General features: G+C 44.7%; 1 protein-coding gene across 2 annotated transcripts in view; it reads right to left on the reverse strand.

Moving 5' to 3' along the window:
* The window catches only part of OVCH2 (ovochymase 2), a 919743-nt gene that overhangs the window by 506311 nt on the left and 395211 nt on the right, over positions 1–18221 (reverse strand). For both annotated transcript variants that reach the window (XM_069223557.1, XM_069223556.1), the window contains exon 6: positions 5147–5298. In XM_069223557.1, coding sequence (XP_069079658.1) covers positions 5147–5298 — 152 coding nt within the window. The remainder of the gene's footprint in view (positions 1–5146; positions 5299–18221) is intronic.

Raw genomic sequence — 18221 nt, forward strand, 5'->3', positions numbered from 1 at the left:
ATCAGGCCGGGTCGCGGTTGAGGCAAGCCAGCTAGAGCTGCCGCAGCGGGTCGGTCCCTCTATGGAGCTTTTTTTACAAAAGTTGTCCAAACTTCTCCAAACTTCTGGGGCTTCTCCCAGATGTCCTTTTAAGGTTCTTTCGGGATCCACAGCTCACCCCAAGGGTCCAGAAGTTCTGAGATGGTCCTTGGGGGGTGCAGACTACAACTCCCAGAATGCACCTGGCGCAAACTCCTTTTTTGGCCACTGGACAGTGGTCAGCTGGTCGCTTTCTTCAGGAGTTGGTGCAGGGGACTCTGGATAGCAATTTTTCACCTGTAGCAAACAGGGAGTCCCTCCTTGAACCAGTTGAAGCCAGGCAAAGTCCTTCTTGTGGTGAAGCCCAAGTGTGCAGCTGGTGCAGTCCTTCTGAGTGCAGGTTCCAGGTGCAGGCCAGGGGTCCAGCAGGGCAGTACTTCTTCTTCTGTTATTCTTCCTTGTTGGATGTGGTAGGGAACTGAGGTGTGGGTGCAGGTCTGCCAGTTCTATCCTTGCTCCTGGGTGAAAAGCAGGGCGGTCCTAGTTCTCCAATCAGGTGCAGGGTCCTTCCCCCTGTGATGACCACTTCCTGGGAAGTGTGGCAAAAATCAGTCCCAGGAGGCAACGTTCTCCAAAAATCCATCATGGCTGAATCTGATTTTTGGAGGTTACATCTGGCTGAGCCCACCCACTGGTGTGGCTAAAAATCATACACACACCCCTCTCCTAATCTAATCAAGGGGGCACATAGTTGTCTGGGGTTGCAGGATGTGTGGGTGTTGCTGGTTGCTCCAAATGTCCTTCTCTGCCTTTGAAGACCAGTTTGGCAGCCCTCCCCCTTCCTGCCTCACCATCTGCTGAGGGGAGATTCTCTCCCACAAGCACATTCCTTTGTGTGAAGCCAGGCCACTTCACACCTCATCAAGGCAGCTTGGCTAAGCTGCTGCAGGCTGGCCAATCAGAGCACAGCAGCAAAAACAATGCAGGGCTGAAATTGGCAACTTTTCAGGTAAAGTTTAAAACTCTTTACCTGAACAAGTTATATTAAATCCCACAACTAGAAGTTGTGGGATTTATTACAACAATTAATTTGATACCATACTAAAGTCTCCCCATTCTAGCCTATGAAGGCCATTTACTACAATGAGGGAAAAACGAATTTGTCTGTTTTTACCTCACCAGGGCTTATAAAACTATTTTATAAAGTCCCTGCTTATAGTTACATGGCACCCAGCCCTAGGGGCACATAGGGCACACCTTAGGGGTGACTTATATGTAAAAATAAGGTAGTTTAAGACTTTGGAACTACTTTTAATTCCAAAGTCGAATTTGCATATAACTTTATTTTAAAAGCAGCCAGCAAGGTAGGCGTGCCTTTAAAATGACACTGGGCACCTCAGCAGTGCACCTATGGGTGCACTACCTATGCTGTGGTCCCTAAACCTACATGCCCTACCATATACTAGGGACTTATCGGTAGGTTAACTTAGCCAATTATAATTAGCCTAATTTGCATATCCATTTTACACAGAGCACAGGCCCTGGGACTGGTTAGCAGTACCCAGGGCACCATCAGAGTCAGGAAAACACCAGCAAAAAGTGGGAAATGGGGGCAAAAAGTTAGGGGACCTCTGCAATCAGCTCTGTTTTCTCACAATTGATGAAAACACTGCTTGGCGGGGGCACAAGTTTGTGTTAATTTACAGCATGAGCAATACACACTAATGTACATTAGTGACATAAAATGATGATGGTATGCTACTTATCCCATTGCTTTCATCACCTTTGAAATCTATAGCCTCTTCATACACCTACATTACATCTCCAAGATCATAGTGCCACTGACTTGCAATCAAGACTTAATCAAAGTCCTTGAATGTTCCAGAAATTATTTTTTCTTTTTTTGGTGATTTATTGAAGATCCAAGAAAAAAATACACAATACTGCACAGCACAAATTTTAAACAGTCTGTGCTACATTGAGCATATATCTTTTGATTCTTCTTACATAGGTTATAAAAAAATATATTAGTTTGTGATGGATGGAAGTCCACCACAAATAATAAAGTCACTAACCTGTTAGGCACAGTCTAAGGTTCCAGTAATTTAAACCTCAGCGCAATCACTGGTAGCTAAGGCACAGAGAAGACAGGCTTAACTTAGAGATAATATGTAAAGCAATTAGAAGTACCAAACAGTTAACAAGTCAAAGAAACAACACAATAATGAACTCACTCCAATTCATGAAAATAGGAAAACATTGAATAAGTAAAATGACACCAAAGCAGAAAACATTCAATAAAGGAAACCAGGAATGTGAATTTCTAAAGATTTAAGAAGAAAAAGCACCAAGAAAATAAAAGGGCCAATTAAAGTCAATAGTCATGGATCGAGATCCAAAGTGCAATTTCAGGCCAGTACTGATGGTTGACTACACAAAGTTGATTGGTCCTGGTGAAAGTCTGGCATTCAAAACAAAAAGTCAAAATAGGGACTTTTCACATTTGCCAAAGAAATCCTCCCTGAGTGGGTCCCTGTGGAAACTAAAGCTGTTGCTGTGGAACCGAAAGCCAGATACCTGAAGAAGTGTCTGGCAGGTTCCGGTCTAGGGCTAGTTGCTACTGGTCAGCAGGGCACTGCAGGAAAAGGCCTCTAGAAGCTTGTTTTGTCACTATATCCATGGAGGAAGTCAACCAACTGATCATTGGAGGTTTCTTTTTGTGCAGAGTACAATTTGGAGCAGGTCAACCCTTCAGGTCTCCTCATAGGTCTCATGCAGCAGGTGCAGTCTTTTTGTTCTTCTGCAGGTCTAAAACTGTTCTGAGGATACTGCATTTGGGTGCTACAGTGATGCATGGCACTAGGTGGTGTGTGGGGGTGACACTTGGCTCTTAACTTCGCAATGTGATAAATGTTCCTGGGGCAATCATACCCACTTTTACAGCAGTCACTGTTTGTCTTAGTGCAAACAACACCACATTGGCCTTATTTCCAATATCCATCATGGGGAAACACTTCTCCCTTGGTGCAGAGCCTGTCTGCCAACCAAGAGGTGTGGCTAGGGTAATGTCTGTCCTCTTCTCTGAGGTCATTCACAACCAGTTTTTAGAGGTAGCTTTCCTCCCAATGGGCTAAGTATCCCTCTGATGAGGAGGACAAAGGCCAGGCCTTTCCAGGTGTGACTTGACATCTGATTGTAACAGGGAAGGCCCTTTTGAATGCCAGACCCAAATGGTATTTCTGCCAAGGGAAAAACACCTCCTCACTCTCAGACAATTGTCCCTGTTCTGGGAGGAGTCTTCACACCTCATTAAGGTCAAGTACTTGATTGACTGTGGCTGGAAAGCTAATGCAGATTACCCTATAGGTGTTTCAGGCATGAAAAAGGTAACTTCCATACATTACTCTTTTTAAATATTTATTAAAACTCCAACCCCACAATTGAACTGAGCTCAATTTTGCAAAGACTGGTTAAACTGCTTTTCTAGCTGGTCCCAAACCTGAGTCACAAGATTAATATTTTAATCTGTATTCTATTTTTCTCATAGGATAACCAGTGCTTTTCACAGTCAAAATAGCTTTTGGGGCTTGTAAGTATGGGATATTGGAAGATTACATTTCAACAAGTCCCATTTTTAATAATATGCACTCAACCTTGTGAGCCACAAAGTGTATCTAGGGTTGATATTAATTTCAAAGGAAGTTTTTTTCCCAGTTAATTACTGTTATTTTGACAGGTTGGGCTACAAGTTTAAACTGTAGTATTCAGGCTACCTAGGTAGGCCTGAAGCCATGTTTTCCTTGTCACAGTAGTGGTTGGTACAATAAGTGATATTTAACTTTATATGCCATTGGTGCATTTTCTGCATGCTGCACCACTGCCTTATAATAAAGATTAAAATGTTAAGTGCACTGATGCCTCAAAAAGAAGTATCCTGGTGCTGTCAATGTATACCTAAACAGAGCAAAGCAAATGGTAGAAAAAACTGCTTAGTTGTCATATTAAACAGATAGTTCTTCAGTATAATTTCCTAAGACTTTCATGATTGGATTGAACATGGACAGGAATGGGCAACATGCTACATGCTTTAGACATCACATTTGACGGAGTGGCTCCCATCCTGTTTTTTTTTATTTGGGGGCTGCAATCAGATGTTGTGTTTGACAGTTCAGGGTATGAGTGAAAGAGTGCCATGAAAATATGGAGGGCATGTAGGTGTCAGGTCCAACCTTATACACCACTTTATGACAGAGACATAATGCTGTAAAAAGACTTATGAAAGTGATGGGCAAACAGTGAAGTTGGCAGATGTGTTGAGAAACAGGTGGGCTTCTTTTTAGTCCCAAAAGTGCTCATGCCGCCATATATTTTAGTACCTGTAACCTATGTGTTAGATATTGGAGATGTCCAACTAAACAAGGAATTCCCCTTGTCCAACTAGGGAATAATCATAGCCTGCGCAGGTCTTTCCTATAGGAAGATGGGAGGAAATGGAGTCTTCCTTATAATGGTTAACAAACAAAAGCAGGTAGTGGTAAGTGAGTTACTGTGTTACTCAAAGGTAAATTTGGAATCAAACATGATCCCTAGACTTCAGCAATATTAAGGTAGAATCAGAGGAGTGCCCAGTGATTCTGGCCATCATTCCACAGACCACAGGGTTGGCAAATAAGCCAGTTAGGAGTTATCCAATTTCTACATACTCTAGGGATCAAAATACATATGCTGGGTACTGGGAAGCACTGCCCCAGTGTGCAGGGTCTACAAACCAGCAGCATCAGTCCACAAATGCCGTTAACAACACAAAAAGGGAAATTTTCCCATAATTAAAGTTGAAATTAAATGCATTTCTCATTCGCTACACAAATAATATTGGTCCCTTCTCATTACGCACAAATAAGCAGTATATTATGCAAAATATGGAAAAGAAAGTCCTGTCTCAATGTATTTACAGGTAAGAACTGTTGCTTTGACATGCATGGAAGCTAAACAATCCTTTCCCATACAATTCAATTTTTTATAGAATCAAATACAATGTGTTTGGAACATAAACAAAAAAAAATATGGAGTGAATTATAATCATTTCTCCAGTACTCATAAATGTGCCCGAAAGTTTGAGACTCCATACCTGGCATGCATCCTTTCCTCCTGCCGGAAAACCAGCACATATGATAGTTTTACACTGAAATGGACCTCTTAGACTGGACATCACATGCCTACATTCTTCAGGTGCAATGATTGGTAAATCAACTTCTTGTAATCGAGAAGGTAGAAATCCATCTACAAACATTATTAGAAATAATGGAATTATTCAAACAATTTTTGTTTTCTTTTAAAATTAGTGAAACAATTGATAAATTAAGGAAAATAAATTATAGTATTTAGAGGTTATTTTTTATCCATCTTTATTAACCCTTTCTCTGAGACCACTTCATGCTTTTCTGTATAAAAGTGTTCGCAACAAACAAAAAGTGGTTTATTACCTTCATTCAGATTGCTTCAAGTGAAAAACATCACTGATGCACTTGCACTTTGCTGTAAAGCTGATAACCCATTGATTTATAATGCAGCAGCTCCTTAAGTATGTGCTGCATGGTACATCAGTTGGCAGGCTGTGAGAAAGGCTATGTGGAAGTTCCTGTAACTTAAAATCGTAAAGCCAGATACCGCTCTTTGTATTTTAGACAAAGGAAAATTTGGATTGTTTCAATTTGAGTTGTTTGGATATTTATTTTTTATAACATCTTTCATTATTACTTGATTATCCTATTATGGTAGTTCATTTTAGATGAATTACAATGCTAAAGTTTGTGATTGTGAATGTTTTAACCCATTTTATTTGTTGTGGCTTAAGCTGAAAACAACAAAAGTTATGAATGTATAAAGTCACACCACAAATTGGACCCTATCAAAAAGTTAACCCCTCAAGCATAAGAAAATAACAGCCAGCCATGGAAAAAAATCAGATCCCAAGAGATACAATGAGTCACAAAAAAATTAAATATCCAAGAACGAAATACCTCAAACAGATGGATTCACCAAAGAACAAGGATATATTTCTACAACAAAGTTTCAGTTTATGTCTTCCTTAGGTAATACAAGATGGATTGCTCAGTGATTGCACAGCTGACATGCTAGATTTTCAAAGAACAACATGAGTGATAATATACTTCCAGCTAAATTACAGGTACAATTACCAATTAGAACAAAAATTATGAAAAAAGCACTGCAGTCCATAACTCCCACAACAGAAATGCAAACCATAACTCAGAGACCAAATGCAATGCCCAACACCGCATTCTTAATGTGACAGATGCAACTACAAATTACATAAACAGTTGTTACAGGAGTAAGTATCAAAATAGAATTACACTACAAGACATGAATATAGTGTTACTTATTAGCATTAGTTGTGTTATGTGTTAATGAAGTTGTGGTTTTAGTTGTTACTGCTAAGAATGTTTTGTGGTCGTAAGCATTGCATTTGATGTCGCAGTTTACGGATTCTCAGAGGGGTTCGAGAATCCATATGGCAAAGATACTTTTTGCATTTAAATTTTGGACAGACGTTTGTGGATCCCACCACCTAGGCGTGGCAGTCAGGGTATGTCCAGCTTGACCCATTATATGTTTTTTACATGTTTTTGGACACAGGGATTATGTACCACTTTCTGTAATGGCAGCCCGAGAGTACATTTTCTCATATGGCCAGCAAATAATAGGCTATGGGTCAGATGACTCACCTTTGATTTGATGGACCCGAAACAGAAAGTGCCTCGTGTAAGGAAGAATCTTTATTGTTTAAATCAGAGTGCAGAGTCCCACTCAGACACATACTTTAGGACTGTTTCCAAACAGTCCGTGTGTATCTAACCTTTAAAGCTTTGAAGCCCACCTGCCAAATTCCTGTAATGTTAATTACAACCTATGTAACCTTCCAAGACAAAGCCACTATTTTGAGTACAGTTCTAGTTTCAGGCCAAGTTAGGTGTAGTTCCTTTCAGTGTTTTTACCTGTAGAGGAGAGCAAGTATTTCAGAGGGAATACAAAAACTACTGCTATTATTACCCCCATTTAATTTCCCACCTGGACGGATCTGCACATTATTTGTGAAGTCGAAGACAAGGCAATCTTTTTTACAAATGTTATATTCAGAGTCATCAAAAGCACCAAACTATTAGAAAAACAATACTTAAAGGGAAGCTCTGATTTAACCACAACAACAGGGTCACTATTACCAAAGCTCTATTATATGGACTTATATTTTACTTTTTACCCTTTCGTGGTTCTATATTTTTATCAGGGGGTTCTGGTGACTTCATAAATCACAAACTGTAAACTCCGTTGTCTGTAAATGTCACTAGAACACCACCAAAATGGCAGTATTGGACCATATTCCATTAGAAAGTCGTTATGTGTTTTTTGAAGTGCCTGATTAATATGGTGCAACCTGAAGAAAACACAGTTTTTTTCCAAGCAGGGAAATGTTGAATTGGAACAGTAAATGAAACACTGGAGTATACTTTCTGTCTGCAGTGAAAAGACGAATAAGAGCCTGATTACACCTTTGACGGTCGAACCGCCAGAGAAAACCCACTGCCCCAGCTCTGTCAGCCCGCTGTATTATGGTTTTCCAGACGGGCCAGTGGGCTATTCTGCCACAGCATAGCCCTCTGGCCCGTCGGGAAAATCATAATACAAAGGGGATGACAGAGCTGTACAATGTGTGCACAACAGGAAACACATGTATATATTGTGTGTGTAGTACAGTGAATGTAGACATGTTTAATGTATGTGTCGCTCTATCTGCAAGTTCACGGACTGTTGGTATGCATAATGTAGACGTGATGGTGTCTCCTACCTCTGATTACGGGAACAATGGGGTGCAGAGCATCATGGCCAGGTGGGTGCAGCACAGGAGGGACCTGAACACACACACATGCTGCAGTGGAACCCCGAAAAAGGTGAGTTTTTACCTTTTTTTCTACCTTTCCACCTACTTTTGCATGGCGGTCTCCCCGCCACGAAAAGCTCTGCTGAAAGGCAGGTCATGATCTGGATTGTGGTGACCGTTGCAGTACAGCCTCCTGTGGCCGCGGCGTACTTCACCGCCATGGCGGCAATAGGAGTCTTGATGGCTGTCCAGCAGCTGTCTTGAAGCTGGCTTTCCGACAGCATCGTAATCTGTCTGTAGGACCTCCGGGCTGAGGGCAAGACAAATTTGAAGCATGAAATGGGAGAGTATTGAAGAATATGAAAGTAGCTTTTCTGATAATACCTTGGAATTAGAACATATTAATTTTGAATGAACATGTACCATGCCGACGAATCAGGTGATTGTTTGCAAAGCCTACTTAGGGCCACATTAAGGGCCAGATGTAGGAACGAAAAGATTTGCGAGTCGGAAACAGCGACTCCATGCAAATTGCTATTTCCGATTCGCAAAACGATATTCTAGTAAAAATCGATATTCCAATTAACGAGTCGCAGCGGAGTCGCAACGCATTTTGAGACCTCGCAAAAAGCGAGATCGCAAATTGCACGAAGGGTGTGGTCCGGTGTCGCAAATTGCGACTGACTCGCAAATTGCATGCAGGTGGAATTAAACTTTTGAAATACCCACTTCCTGGTTCTAAGTGATGACATCAGAACCAGGAAGTAACCACATGGAACAGAGAGTAGGGAGGAGCCCACCCAGCCCAAACTGCAGAGCCACACCCAGGTGAGAGGAGATGCAGCAACAATGGCTACACAGGAGAAGGAGACACCCAGTGGAGGCAGAAAATGCAAAATCAAGTTTTCTGACAAGGAGTTGGAGGTGCTGACCGAGGAGTGCTGCCTGCACCATGAAGAATTATTTGGCAAGGCAGCAATGAGTGTCTCTGACATCCAAAAAAAGAAGATCTGGCAGGATATCCAGAACAAGATCAATGCCATTGGTGTAAGCCACAGCACCCTGGATGAAATACGCAAAAGGTGGTATGACCTTCGCTCCAGGACCAAGGAGAGGGTGGCGGAACGCATGAGGGAGATGCATGGCACTGGACGAGGGCCATCTACTGTTCCACCCCAAACAGCAATCGAAAGCATGGTGGAGACAACTCTGGAGCCGGAGGCTGTACTGGGCATTGGAGACGTAGACAGTTCTGCACCAGGAACATCAAAAAGTAAGTACCAAAATATATGGATTCACACCCGCATATGCACTATGCACACAATCCCAGTACACATCAGCAGGCACCTCCAGAGTAGCTCCATTCACATTTTTACAATCTATAGAATCGTGCATTATGGGTAATGTAGTACAGTAGTCAAAATATAGGCAAATGTTTATTTTGAGGCATCAAACATATGTGCGAGACTGACAGTTTATCCCCTATGTTCCACAGGTCTCCCAAAAGGCCCCCGCATCAGCGCCACTGTGCAGGGAGAGGAACATGGCACAGACACACAGGAGGAGGCTGCCACAGACACTGCAGGGGAGTGCAGGACAACACCACCCATGGAATTGGCACAGGAGACCATGGACGATCCTGCACTGGGTATGGAGGCAGCCACTGGAACACAAGGGCCAAAGCCTATGGAAAGGCGAACACATGGATCATCAGGGGCAGTGCGTAGACGACGACGCACAATGCAGTCTGTGCGTAGTGAGGATGTGTCCGATGTAGATTTTGTGGGAAGTGAGGCATCCTTATTGAAGAGACAGCACCTGCAAAATAGGCAAATGAGGTTAATGAACTGTAACCTCTCAAGACTGAAGACCACTATCACACATGGGCTGGCAAATGTGGACAACCAGTTCACAACAGTGAACACTCACTTGGGTAACCTGACTACCGCCATAGACAATTTGGTCAGGGAACTGGTGGCTGACAGGGCACAGGCACGGTGCAGGGAGCGCAACACTGCTGCCCGTTTAGACAGGCTAGGTGTGTCCATAGGGCACCTGGCAACCAATACAACCTGCCTGTCAAGGCGCACTGCCAGCCTACAAGTGGAACTAGGGCATTTTGCAGGAGATGTGGTACGTGGACTTGGCTGCATCCGCCATGTGGTGGATCTGCTGGAGACCAGACAGGCTGCAAGGGGCATTGGGGATACCCCGCAGGATAGTGAAGAGGGCACCACTGTGAGTAGTGTGTCTGCCACTGATGCACGTGTGTTGCGGAGTAGCAGTGCACGGCAGGGCTCAGGGGACCAAGCTGGAGTGAGCCATGGTGGCCGCAGTTATAGGAGGCTGTGAAACTGACACGTACTGTTACAGAGGCACATGGACATAATGTGTCCGATTTGACTGTTTTTTTTCCATACTGTAGCATAGTTCACAATGATTTCAACATTGTGGTCCTGCAATAAAAGAGTTCGTTTGTTTGACTACACAACTGGGCTATGTGTGTCTTACATTAGTGAGTGTTGTTATGGTTGCTATGTACCTGCCAAAGTAGTGGGTTGCAATGTGGTTACGTCTCTGTCTGCCCTCCATTGCGATGCTTCTATCCCCAGGCTGTTGGTGTGGTAGCTCTTGCTCCTCATCCTCCGTATCTGTGTCTTCAGGGGTGAGATATAGCCCACGTCTGGTGGCAATGTTGTGTAGGATGGCACAGGTGGCAACTATCCTGCATGCTGTTTCTGGGGCATACTGAAGTGTTCCTCCACTTTTGTGGAGGCATCGGAATCTTGACTTCAACAAGCCAAACGTCCTCTCGACTACAGTTCTGGTCCACTGATGTGCAATGTTGTATTGCCTCTCATTTTGATTGCCAGGTGTTAGGTATGGGGTGAGTATCCATGGTCTCAGGGCATATGCACTGTCACCTGTTTGACAAAAGAGGCAGATTTAGCAGGGCATCGCAGGGTTACACAGTGACCTGTATGTAAGGCTTCAGAGTGTACTCGCCAGTACCTAATAAATATCCTTCTCCAAACTCCCCACGTTCTAGGCGTTGGTGTATCCCACTGTGCCTGAATATGTATGCTTCATGTGTACTCCCTGAATATTTAGCCACGATGTCAGTAATTACATTATGGGCATCACATACCACCTGGATGTTTAATGAGTGGGTACATTTCCTATTGCAGAACACATATTCCAGATTTGCTGGTGGGCAAATTGGTATATGTGTTCCGTCCACACACCCTATTACATGGGGAAAGTTGGCAATTTTGTAGAAGTCCAACTTGGTGCTGTTCATTTCTACCTCATTTCTGGGAAGGTATATATATCTGGACATGTGTGCGAGTATGGCATCTAGGAAACATCTGAAGTTTCGTGAGAGTGCACTTGGGATACCCCACCTGCCACAGCAATTACCCCCTGATAGCTACTCGAGGCCAAGCAGTGCAGTGAGCATAGCACTTGCACATGTGTGGGGATGGCGCTGCATTGCATTGTCTGGCGTTCAAGCTGAGGTTTTAGCAGTTCAATTATCTCTAAGATAACAGCGCTGCTCAGTCTGTGTTTATCATATATCTTCTCAGTTTGTTGAAATAGTGTCTGCCTGGTTCGATATATCCTCTCTTGTCTCTGCCTCCTCCTCCTCTGCTGGGCAGGTTGGACTCTCCTCCTCCATGCAATCATGTATAGTGCAGCCATTTTGAGTAGCCCAGATGCCTTCTGGGTCTCCTTTTATACTTTGGTTCTGGTTACCACCTGCTCTGAATCAGTGGTAATCTGGGTGTGCAAAACGGGCTTTTTGCGACTAGTGGCAATTTGCGACTGACTTTTGCATACATTTTGTCACAAAATCAGGTCGCACTTTTTGTGAGTTGGTAATGGGTCGCATCGCTATTTGGTGCTCCGAAATGGGATTTGAACATCCCATTTTGCATATTGCGGGGTCGCAAATAGAGCTGTGAGCCATTTGCGACTCGCAAACATTTGCTACATTTGACCCTAAGAGTGGTGTTGGTGGTCCGATCTCTGTCGGGTTGGGGGTTGGACAGCTGAATTACGAGTCATTCGGCCCCTGGAGCAAAGACCGCCGCTGTTCCGCCGGCACCGCCAGGCAGCACAGACCGCCATGGTCATGAGGTAGCACAAACAGGCCAGAAGAGACAGTGTATCTGCAGGACACATTATGAGGTTGCACACTGCCAATGTGACTATAGCAATCCAACCACCACATCTCAACAGGCGGAAACAGACAGTATAAAGGGATACACTCACCTGTAGGCACCCTCACGGTGCCGCCATGGAGCCCATCATACACGTCCTGCTGATGCTGCTGATCATCGATGGAGCCCAAAATCCATGTCGCCATGGGCACAACCGATCATAAGTACACATACCTACCTGTGTCATTAAACTGAACAATAGATCGCCGCACCGTCAGCCACATCATATGGGGGGTCACGCTACCGGCACCAAGTACACTTGTCATTGTGTCCCGCGTTGGAATCTCACCCGAAGAAGGACCCATGCACAATCACAATACGTCCCCTTTGGGCAGGTCACTCACACTGCACTGCACCTCTACACAAAATCACTCCTCTGCTCACCTCAGGCACAGGGACAGCAAACTGTACACAATATTGTCTCACACAACACCAACATCACACCAACATCACATCTACAAATGCAACTCACACACTCACATTGCATACATGCCATGGACTGTCGTCAAATTCAACAAACATATGTATGGATGTGGCATGGTACACAAACACCACTTCTATTAAACAGCCCTGTAATGGACCCATAGATCAAACACACTGCAATACAATGGAAGGACAATGGAACTAACAATAGTTTGAGAGACAAATATCCAAAGCTCACTATGCAAACAATTCCTGCACAATAGGGATGAGGCCAGCAGGAGCACTCAGGGAAGGAGGCTGCGTTGGGACACATATCACTTTGAACACACCCCTAAACCAACATTTGCACAGGAATTGGCCCTTAAGGTATCTGTGGGACAAACAATACTAGAACCAAATGGCTTATCTGAACAATGTGGAAGTGCAAGACAACAAAGCACATACAACTTCAACTGCATAGGACATACCTTTACATCAACTAGCTGCAAGGTACACGCAGCTAAATGAACACATGCACAGGTAAATGCAAACACAAACAAAGGTAGCACAACTGAACACACTCCATGTCTGCACAAACAAAACTCAAGCTCCCACACATTAGATTAATTCATAAACCATATCGGGAGACAAGTCTAACACCATACATGCACACATTGGACAACACAAGATGAAATACTTACCATAACAAGCAGTGTACAATGCCTTGACACCACCATTGCATTTTCAACCACATATCCATACAGTCAGCATATACCCTTGTCTTGGGGTACATTAGCACAGCCCAAAAAGTCAGACACTGCGAACAACAGCAAATGAATCAGCAAGCAGGCTGAAACACACACAACTGTAGGCAGAGAACACAAGTCACTCAGGAACAACATTAAGGTACAAAAGGAATTGCAGGACAAATGTATACCCCCCAAAAAACATCTGTTTGGGTTTATTAACTTCAAAGCCAAAATGTCCACGGTCAATGGGCAATGCACATCACTGTGCTCACACTTGACTACTAACTGACAGGTATGACCACAGGAAGGGGCATCAAGTGGGGAGGCAGGCACCTCAGGGATCATCTTCTTTGGGGGGGTCAGATTTGGGAGGGGGGTTTGGTCTTGGGTGTGGGAGGGGTGGATGGCTTTTTGTGAGGGGTGTGCTTCTTCTTGGGGGAGGCGTATAGGTGCTTGCAGGTGGGTCAAGGGAGGCCTTGGAGGTGGAGGGAAGGAGTTGGAAGGTGGGTGGGGGCCTCTTGGGTTTAAAACAGAGGTGGAGGGAACAGGGGAAAGATGAAGGTCAAACAACAAAAACTTTCTTGGGGACACAGGGATGGTCAGCAGGAGGGGGTGGGGATTTGGAGGTCAAGGGAGTGGGTGTCTGCTGTGTCGATGTGGATGTTGTGGGTGTGTGCTTCTGGGAGGTATGCTTGTGTTGGTTGGTATCTGTTGTGTTGGTGAGTGAGAGTGTTTGTGTGTCTTGGAGGTCTGGGAGGTAGAGATGCTGGGGGTTGGAGTGGTGGATGTGTGTGTGTGTCTGTTGGTGTGGTGTTTGTGGGTATGCTGGTAGTGGTGGATGTCTGTGTTTCTTTTGGGGTGGTGTCTGCAGGTAGGTGGTTGTGGTGGATGTCTGGGTGTGTGTTGGTGTGGTGTCTGCGAGTATGCTGGGTGTGGTGGGTGTGTCATTGACTGTTGTGGTGGTGCTTGGGTATGCTAGATGCTGTGTGTGTTACCCTGGGGGTAGTGGGGGTTCCGGGGAAGTGGTGACTGTTGTTTTGTCTGTGGGGGTCTATTGTTTGCTTGTGTGCCAGTGTGGTTTGTGGTGACTGTGCCTGTGTATGCTGCTCTTGTATGTTGAGGTGTATGCTTGCGGATTGCTCTGTGTTCTTTGGGTAGGTAGAGGAAGGGCGGATTTGGATTGGAAAGAGAGAGGTTGAGGGGGGGATGGAAAGTGGGGGTGACTGGCTGCAGTCAGTGTGGAGGCCAGAGCCTGAAAAGATCTCTGTAGGGCATAGCAACAAAAAAGCCTTCCAGGAACGCATTTGTTTGCTGCAATTGGGTTGTGAATCCCTGGATGGCATTCACAATGGCTGTCAGACCCATAGAGATACTTCTCAGGAGGTCAATAGCCTTCTTACTGAGGAAGCAGAGGTAACAGGGTCTGGGGCAGAGGTGCCAGCGGCAAAGAACACACCCACCCTCTTCGATGAGCAGGCACAGGGAAATAGGTGGGGAGTAGCAGGAAAGGGGGTGACAGAACTGGGGGTGGCAGACAAAGATGATACAGGGGGATACCCCGACGGGTCCGTCACCACTAGGGAGTGTCCACTGGAGGAAGAATCTGATGATGAAGAGGATGTTCCGGTCTCCCCTGTGGCACTCTCCTGGCTGTCCAGGCCAATGGGTCCCTCTGTGTTGGTGGTGTCTTGACCCAAGGTCCAGTGGCCAGATGCTTCCCCACTGGGCTGTGCCCCGTCTCCTTTGCTTGCTGATGCTGCAACTACAAAGAGAAATAGGGTCATCACATGTCCATGGTCACTCTTGAGCAACAGCTCTGATTAGAAAACATTTCCATTGTATCAAATAGGCCCCAACAACAAACTCCCCCTAAGTGGCCAATAATTGTGCCATACCATATGCATGCATGCCATCTGAATTGCCAACAGTTGTCCACAGGAAAATCAGGATCTCAGACAACTACAATTGCAAGGCTGAAGTTGTGCAATCACAGTAACCATTCAACAAGTAGAAGACCTCATCACCCTCAAAGCGTGGCCCAATGGAGCAGACCTTATTTACCTGTTGTCATACAATAGTAGGCCGATGCAAAACGCATTCCCAAAGATCCCATACAAGGTCATGCATACATCTGTTTGTCACATACACAGTGACCCAACAATATGAAATAATACTCAAAAACTCGACTATATTGATGACAAAAGTACAATAGCTTGGAGAAGGTAATCCATAACACACTGAATTAGCAAACCCCAGGGTAATCACCACTACTGTCTGCACCCCTTAAAATTACATACTCTGAGTACATCAGTAGACACCATTAGTCCCTTGGATGTTACAGAGGCCTGCAAGTACTTGTTGAAGGCCATCAACATATTGCCCAATTGGAAGCTAAATCGTTGTCTCCATTATGGTCATGCAGACCCAGATGTCTGTCTGTGGATGAATGCTTGTACCCAAACACATGTGATTTCAACATAACTGCAAGTCACTTCATGATGCATGCCAACACTCAGGTCACAAACCTTACCCATTACACATGTGCAGTATACTTTGCTACTTGCTGCCACATCAAGGGCATAGCAATGCACATTGTGGCTCAAATACGCTAGGCCTACCTGTCATGTCCCTCATTGCTACTGCAGTTTTATATGCCAAATGACATGCTATGACACACGAAGGAATGTGCCAGCCAATAAACAATGGTGACACACTCCTATATGGTACAGCATGAAATGTACTCACCTTGTACATCACGAAGCCCACACACAATTTGCCATGCACGTATATGTAAGGGCATACAGACATTATCCCATCAGCACAGGTAGATAATACATGAAACAGCAGCTTACAAATATTGTCCAAAAGAGAAAGTGGTACATGTTGACATGTAGGTACAAGCAATGTTGGCAACAGTGATGGCACATAAATCATGTCAATGCACATTCCCCACTTACCAAGGGAAAGTATTGATCTATAGCTGCATCCAAAGAACAATGTAGGCTCTGTCACATATGTGATGGCCATCTTCACATTACAGACTTCAGTGAGGCACCAGCACCCATCATACGCTGAAGGCAACTAGCCTCTGGGTAGCAGATGCCAATATACTCATTTACCCAGACACATGGCTGAGGACAGTGATCCATCACTTACTTACCTTTGGCCAGTAACACTCAAGAGTAGTGGTCTGTTGCATAGACATTGCATGCACTACAACAACAAACAGTACTTGATTGAATGGACCAACGCATTCACACTCTGTAAGAATGACTCACTGCATACAGAAAGTGTATTCCCTGTCTATGTGTAGACATGTGGAATAACAAATGCAGACTCATGCCACTTCAGGGGTTGGGGTTATGTGCTATGTACCTGTACCACAGAACACTCCTTTGGACATATGTGCCCTTCCTGCAGAAATTGCATCTAACAAAGGCATGCATTATACAGTTTCTGCTATGTGACCCTGCTGCTGTGTCTGTCTGCACTGTTGGGCAGTCAGTTATGCATTAAGCCTCTATAGGACAAATATGACTTGTGGGGAGGTGACCACAGACCTGTGGGAGTAAGGGACCTGTCATGAGAGTGAGACACACACTGACAATGATGCTAAGTGCACATATGGAACAGATTAATGATTTACTTCTGTATACATTCCAAATTTAGTCTAAGAAATGAGGCATTCAGGGTAGGTTTTGCCACCAGAGCCTCATATTGGCCACTTGACAAGATCTGCTGGGGTGCAGGGAGTGGGCAAAGAGCCACAGTTACATTGCCACAGTGACTCTCCCACAGCCTGGAGTAGGTACCATGCTGGGAGATACATGTCAGAGACGCTGGTCTCTGCAGGCTGAGCTGACAGAACCTACATGACATTCCTTTCCCATCACTTCCATGAATGACAGTACATCATGTAGCCAACCGCAATTTGTCATGTGGTGTGTGTGGCAACCTAAAGGGCACAGTGAGTCATGATATGCCTTACAAACAACAGTTTACAAGGGCAGATGTGGCGTTCAATATCTGTGGAACTATACACATTGCTCACATGACTCTCAACTGACTCATACAACGTGCATACACAGCTCATGCTGTCATGCACATACATGTTGTCTGACATTTACAACAATCATGAGGAAAGAGGTGTCAGTGAATGGCAGTAATGTTTTCTCATCTAACTATGTTTATCCAAAACAATCTAGGACGCCAAAAACCTGCACATTGCCCCTCCCATTGATGCCACACAAACTGCAACAAAAGGCATGTGAGTAGTAAAACTGGCACGCATTGGCACGTTCTAGCCTGTGGGGAGGGAAAGGATGGTGAACTACAGAGAAAATCTGAACTTCAGGGACTTACCTGCTCCTCTGGTGAGCCATATAGCTGTTCATACAGGGGTAGGACCTCATTAGCTAGCCTCTCCAACTCATCTGGAGATAAGGCTTGGGCCCTATCACCTGCTGGAATTGGCATGATTGCTCCCAGAGGCAGCAAACATCATCTCAGGTCGTAGAGGTGTTACTGACGGCAGTGTCAGGAGTCAAGTTAGTGAATCTGCAGAACATGGCAGTCACATCAGGCATGTACACAGTCATTACCACCAGTGGACACAACCATTGGCCTGTGATCGCCACTGGCAACGTTAGCCTATTTCTGTGTCTGCTGCAGTTGTAACTGCCTGCCACCACGACGACTTCCACTGGCGGTCATGGGCGATTCTTAATGTCCAGTGGAGTAGGTCATGCAGCCGTCATTTTGATGGCCTGAAATGCTGCATTGGGCTATATTAAGTGCATCACACTTGTGAAAATGTATTTTTGCCCTCACAAACAGGCTTATCCTGTCCTGACATGTAGGTCCTATAGCTCAAACACTATTGTAATATGTTGCAGGGCATAGATGGCATTTAACCGTGGGGCAATGTCCACCAAT

Source organism: Pleurodeles waltl, chromosome 3_1, assembly GCF_031143425.1.
Source record: "Pleurodeles waltl isolate 20211129_DDA chromosome 3_1, aPleWal1.hap1.20221129, whole genome shotgun sequence".
In the NCBI taxonomy this organism is placed as follows: domain Eukaryota; kingdom Metazoa; phylum Chordata; class Amphibia; order Caudata; family Salamandridae; genus Pleurodeles; species Pleurodeles waltl.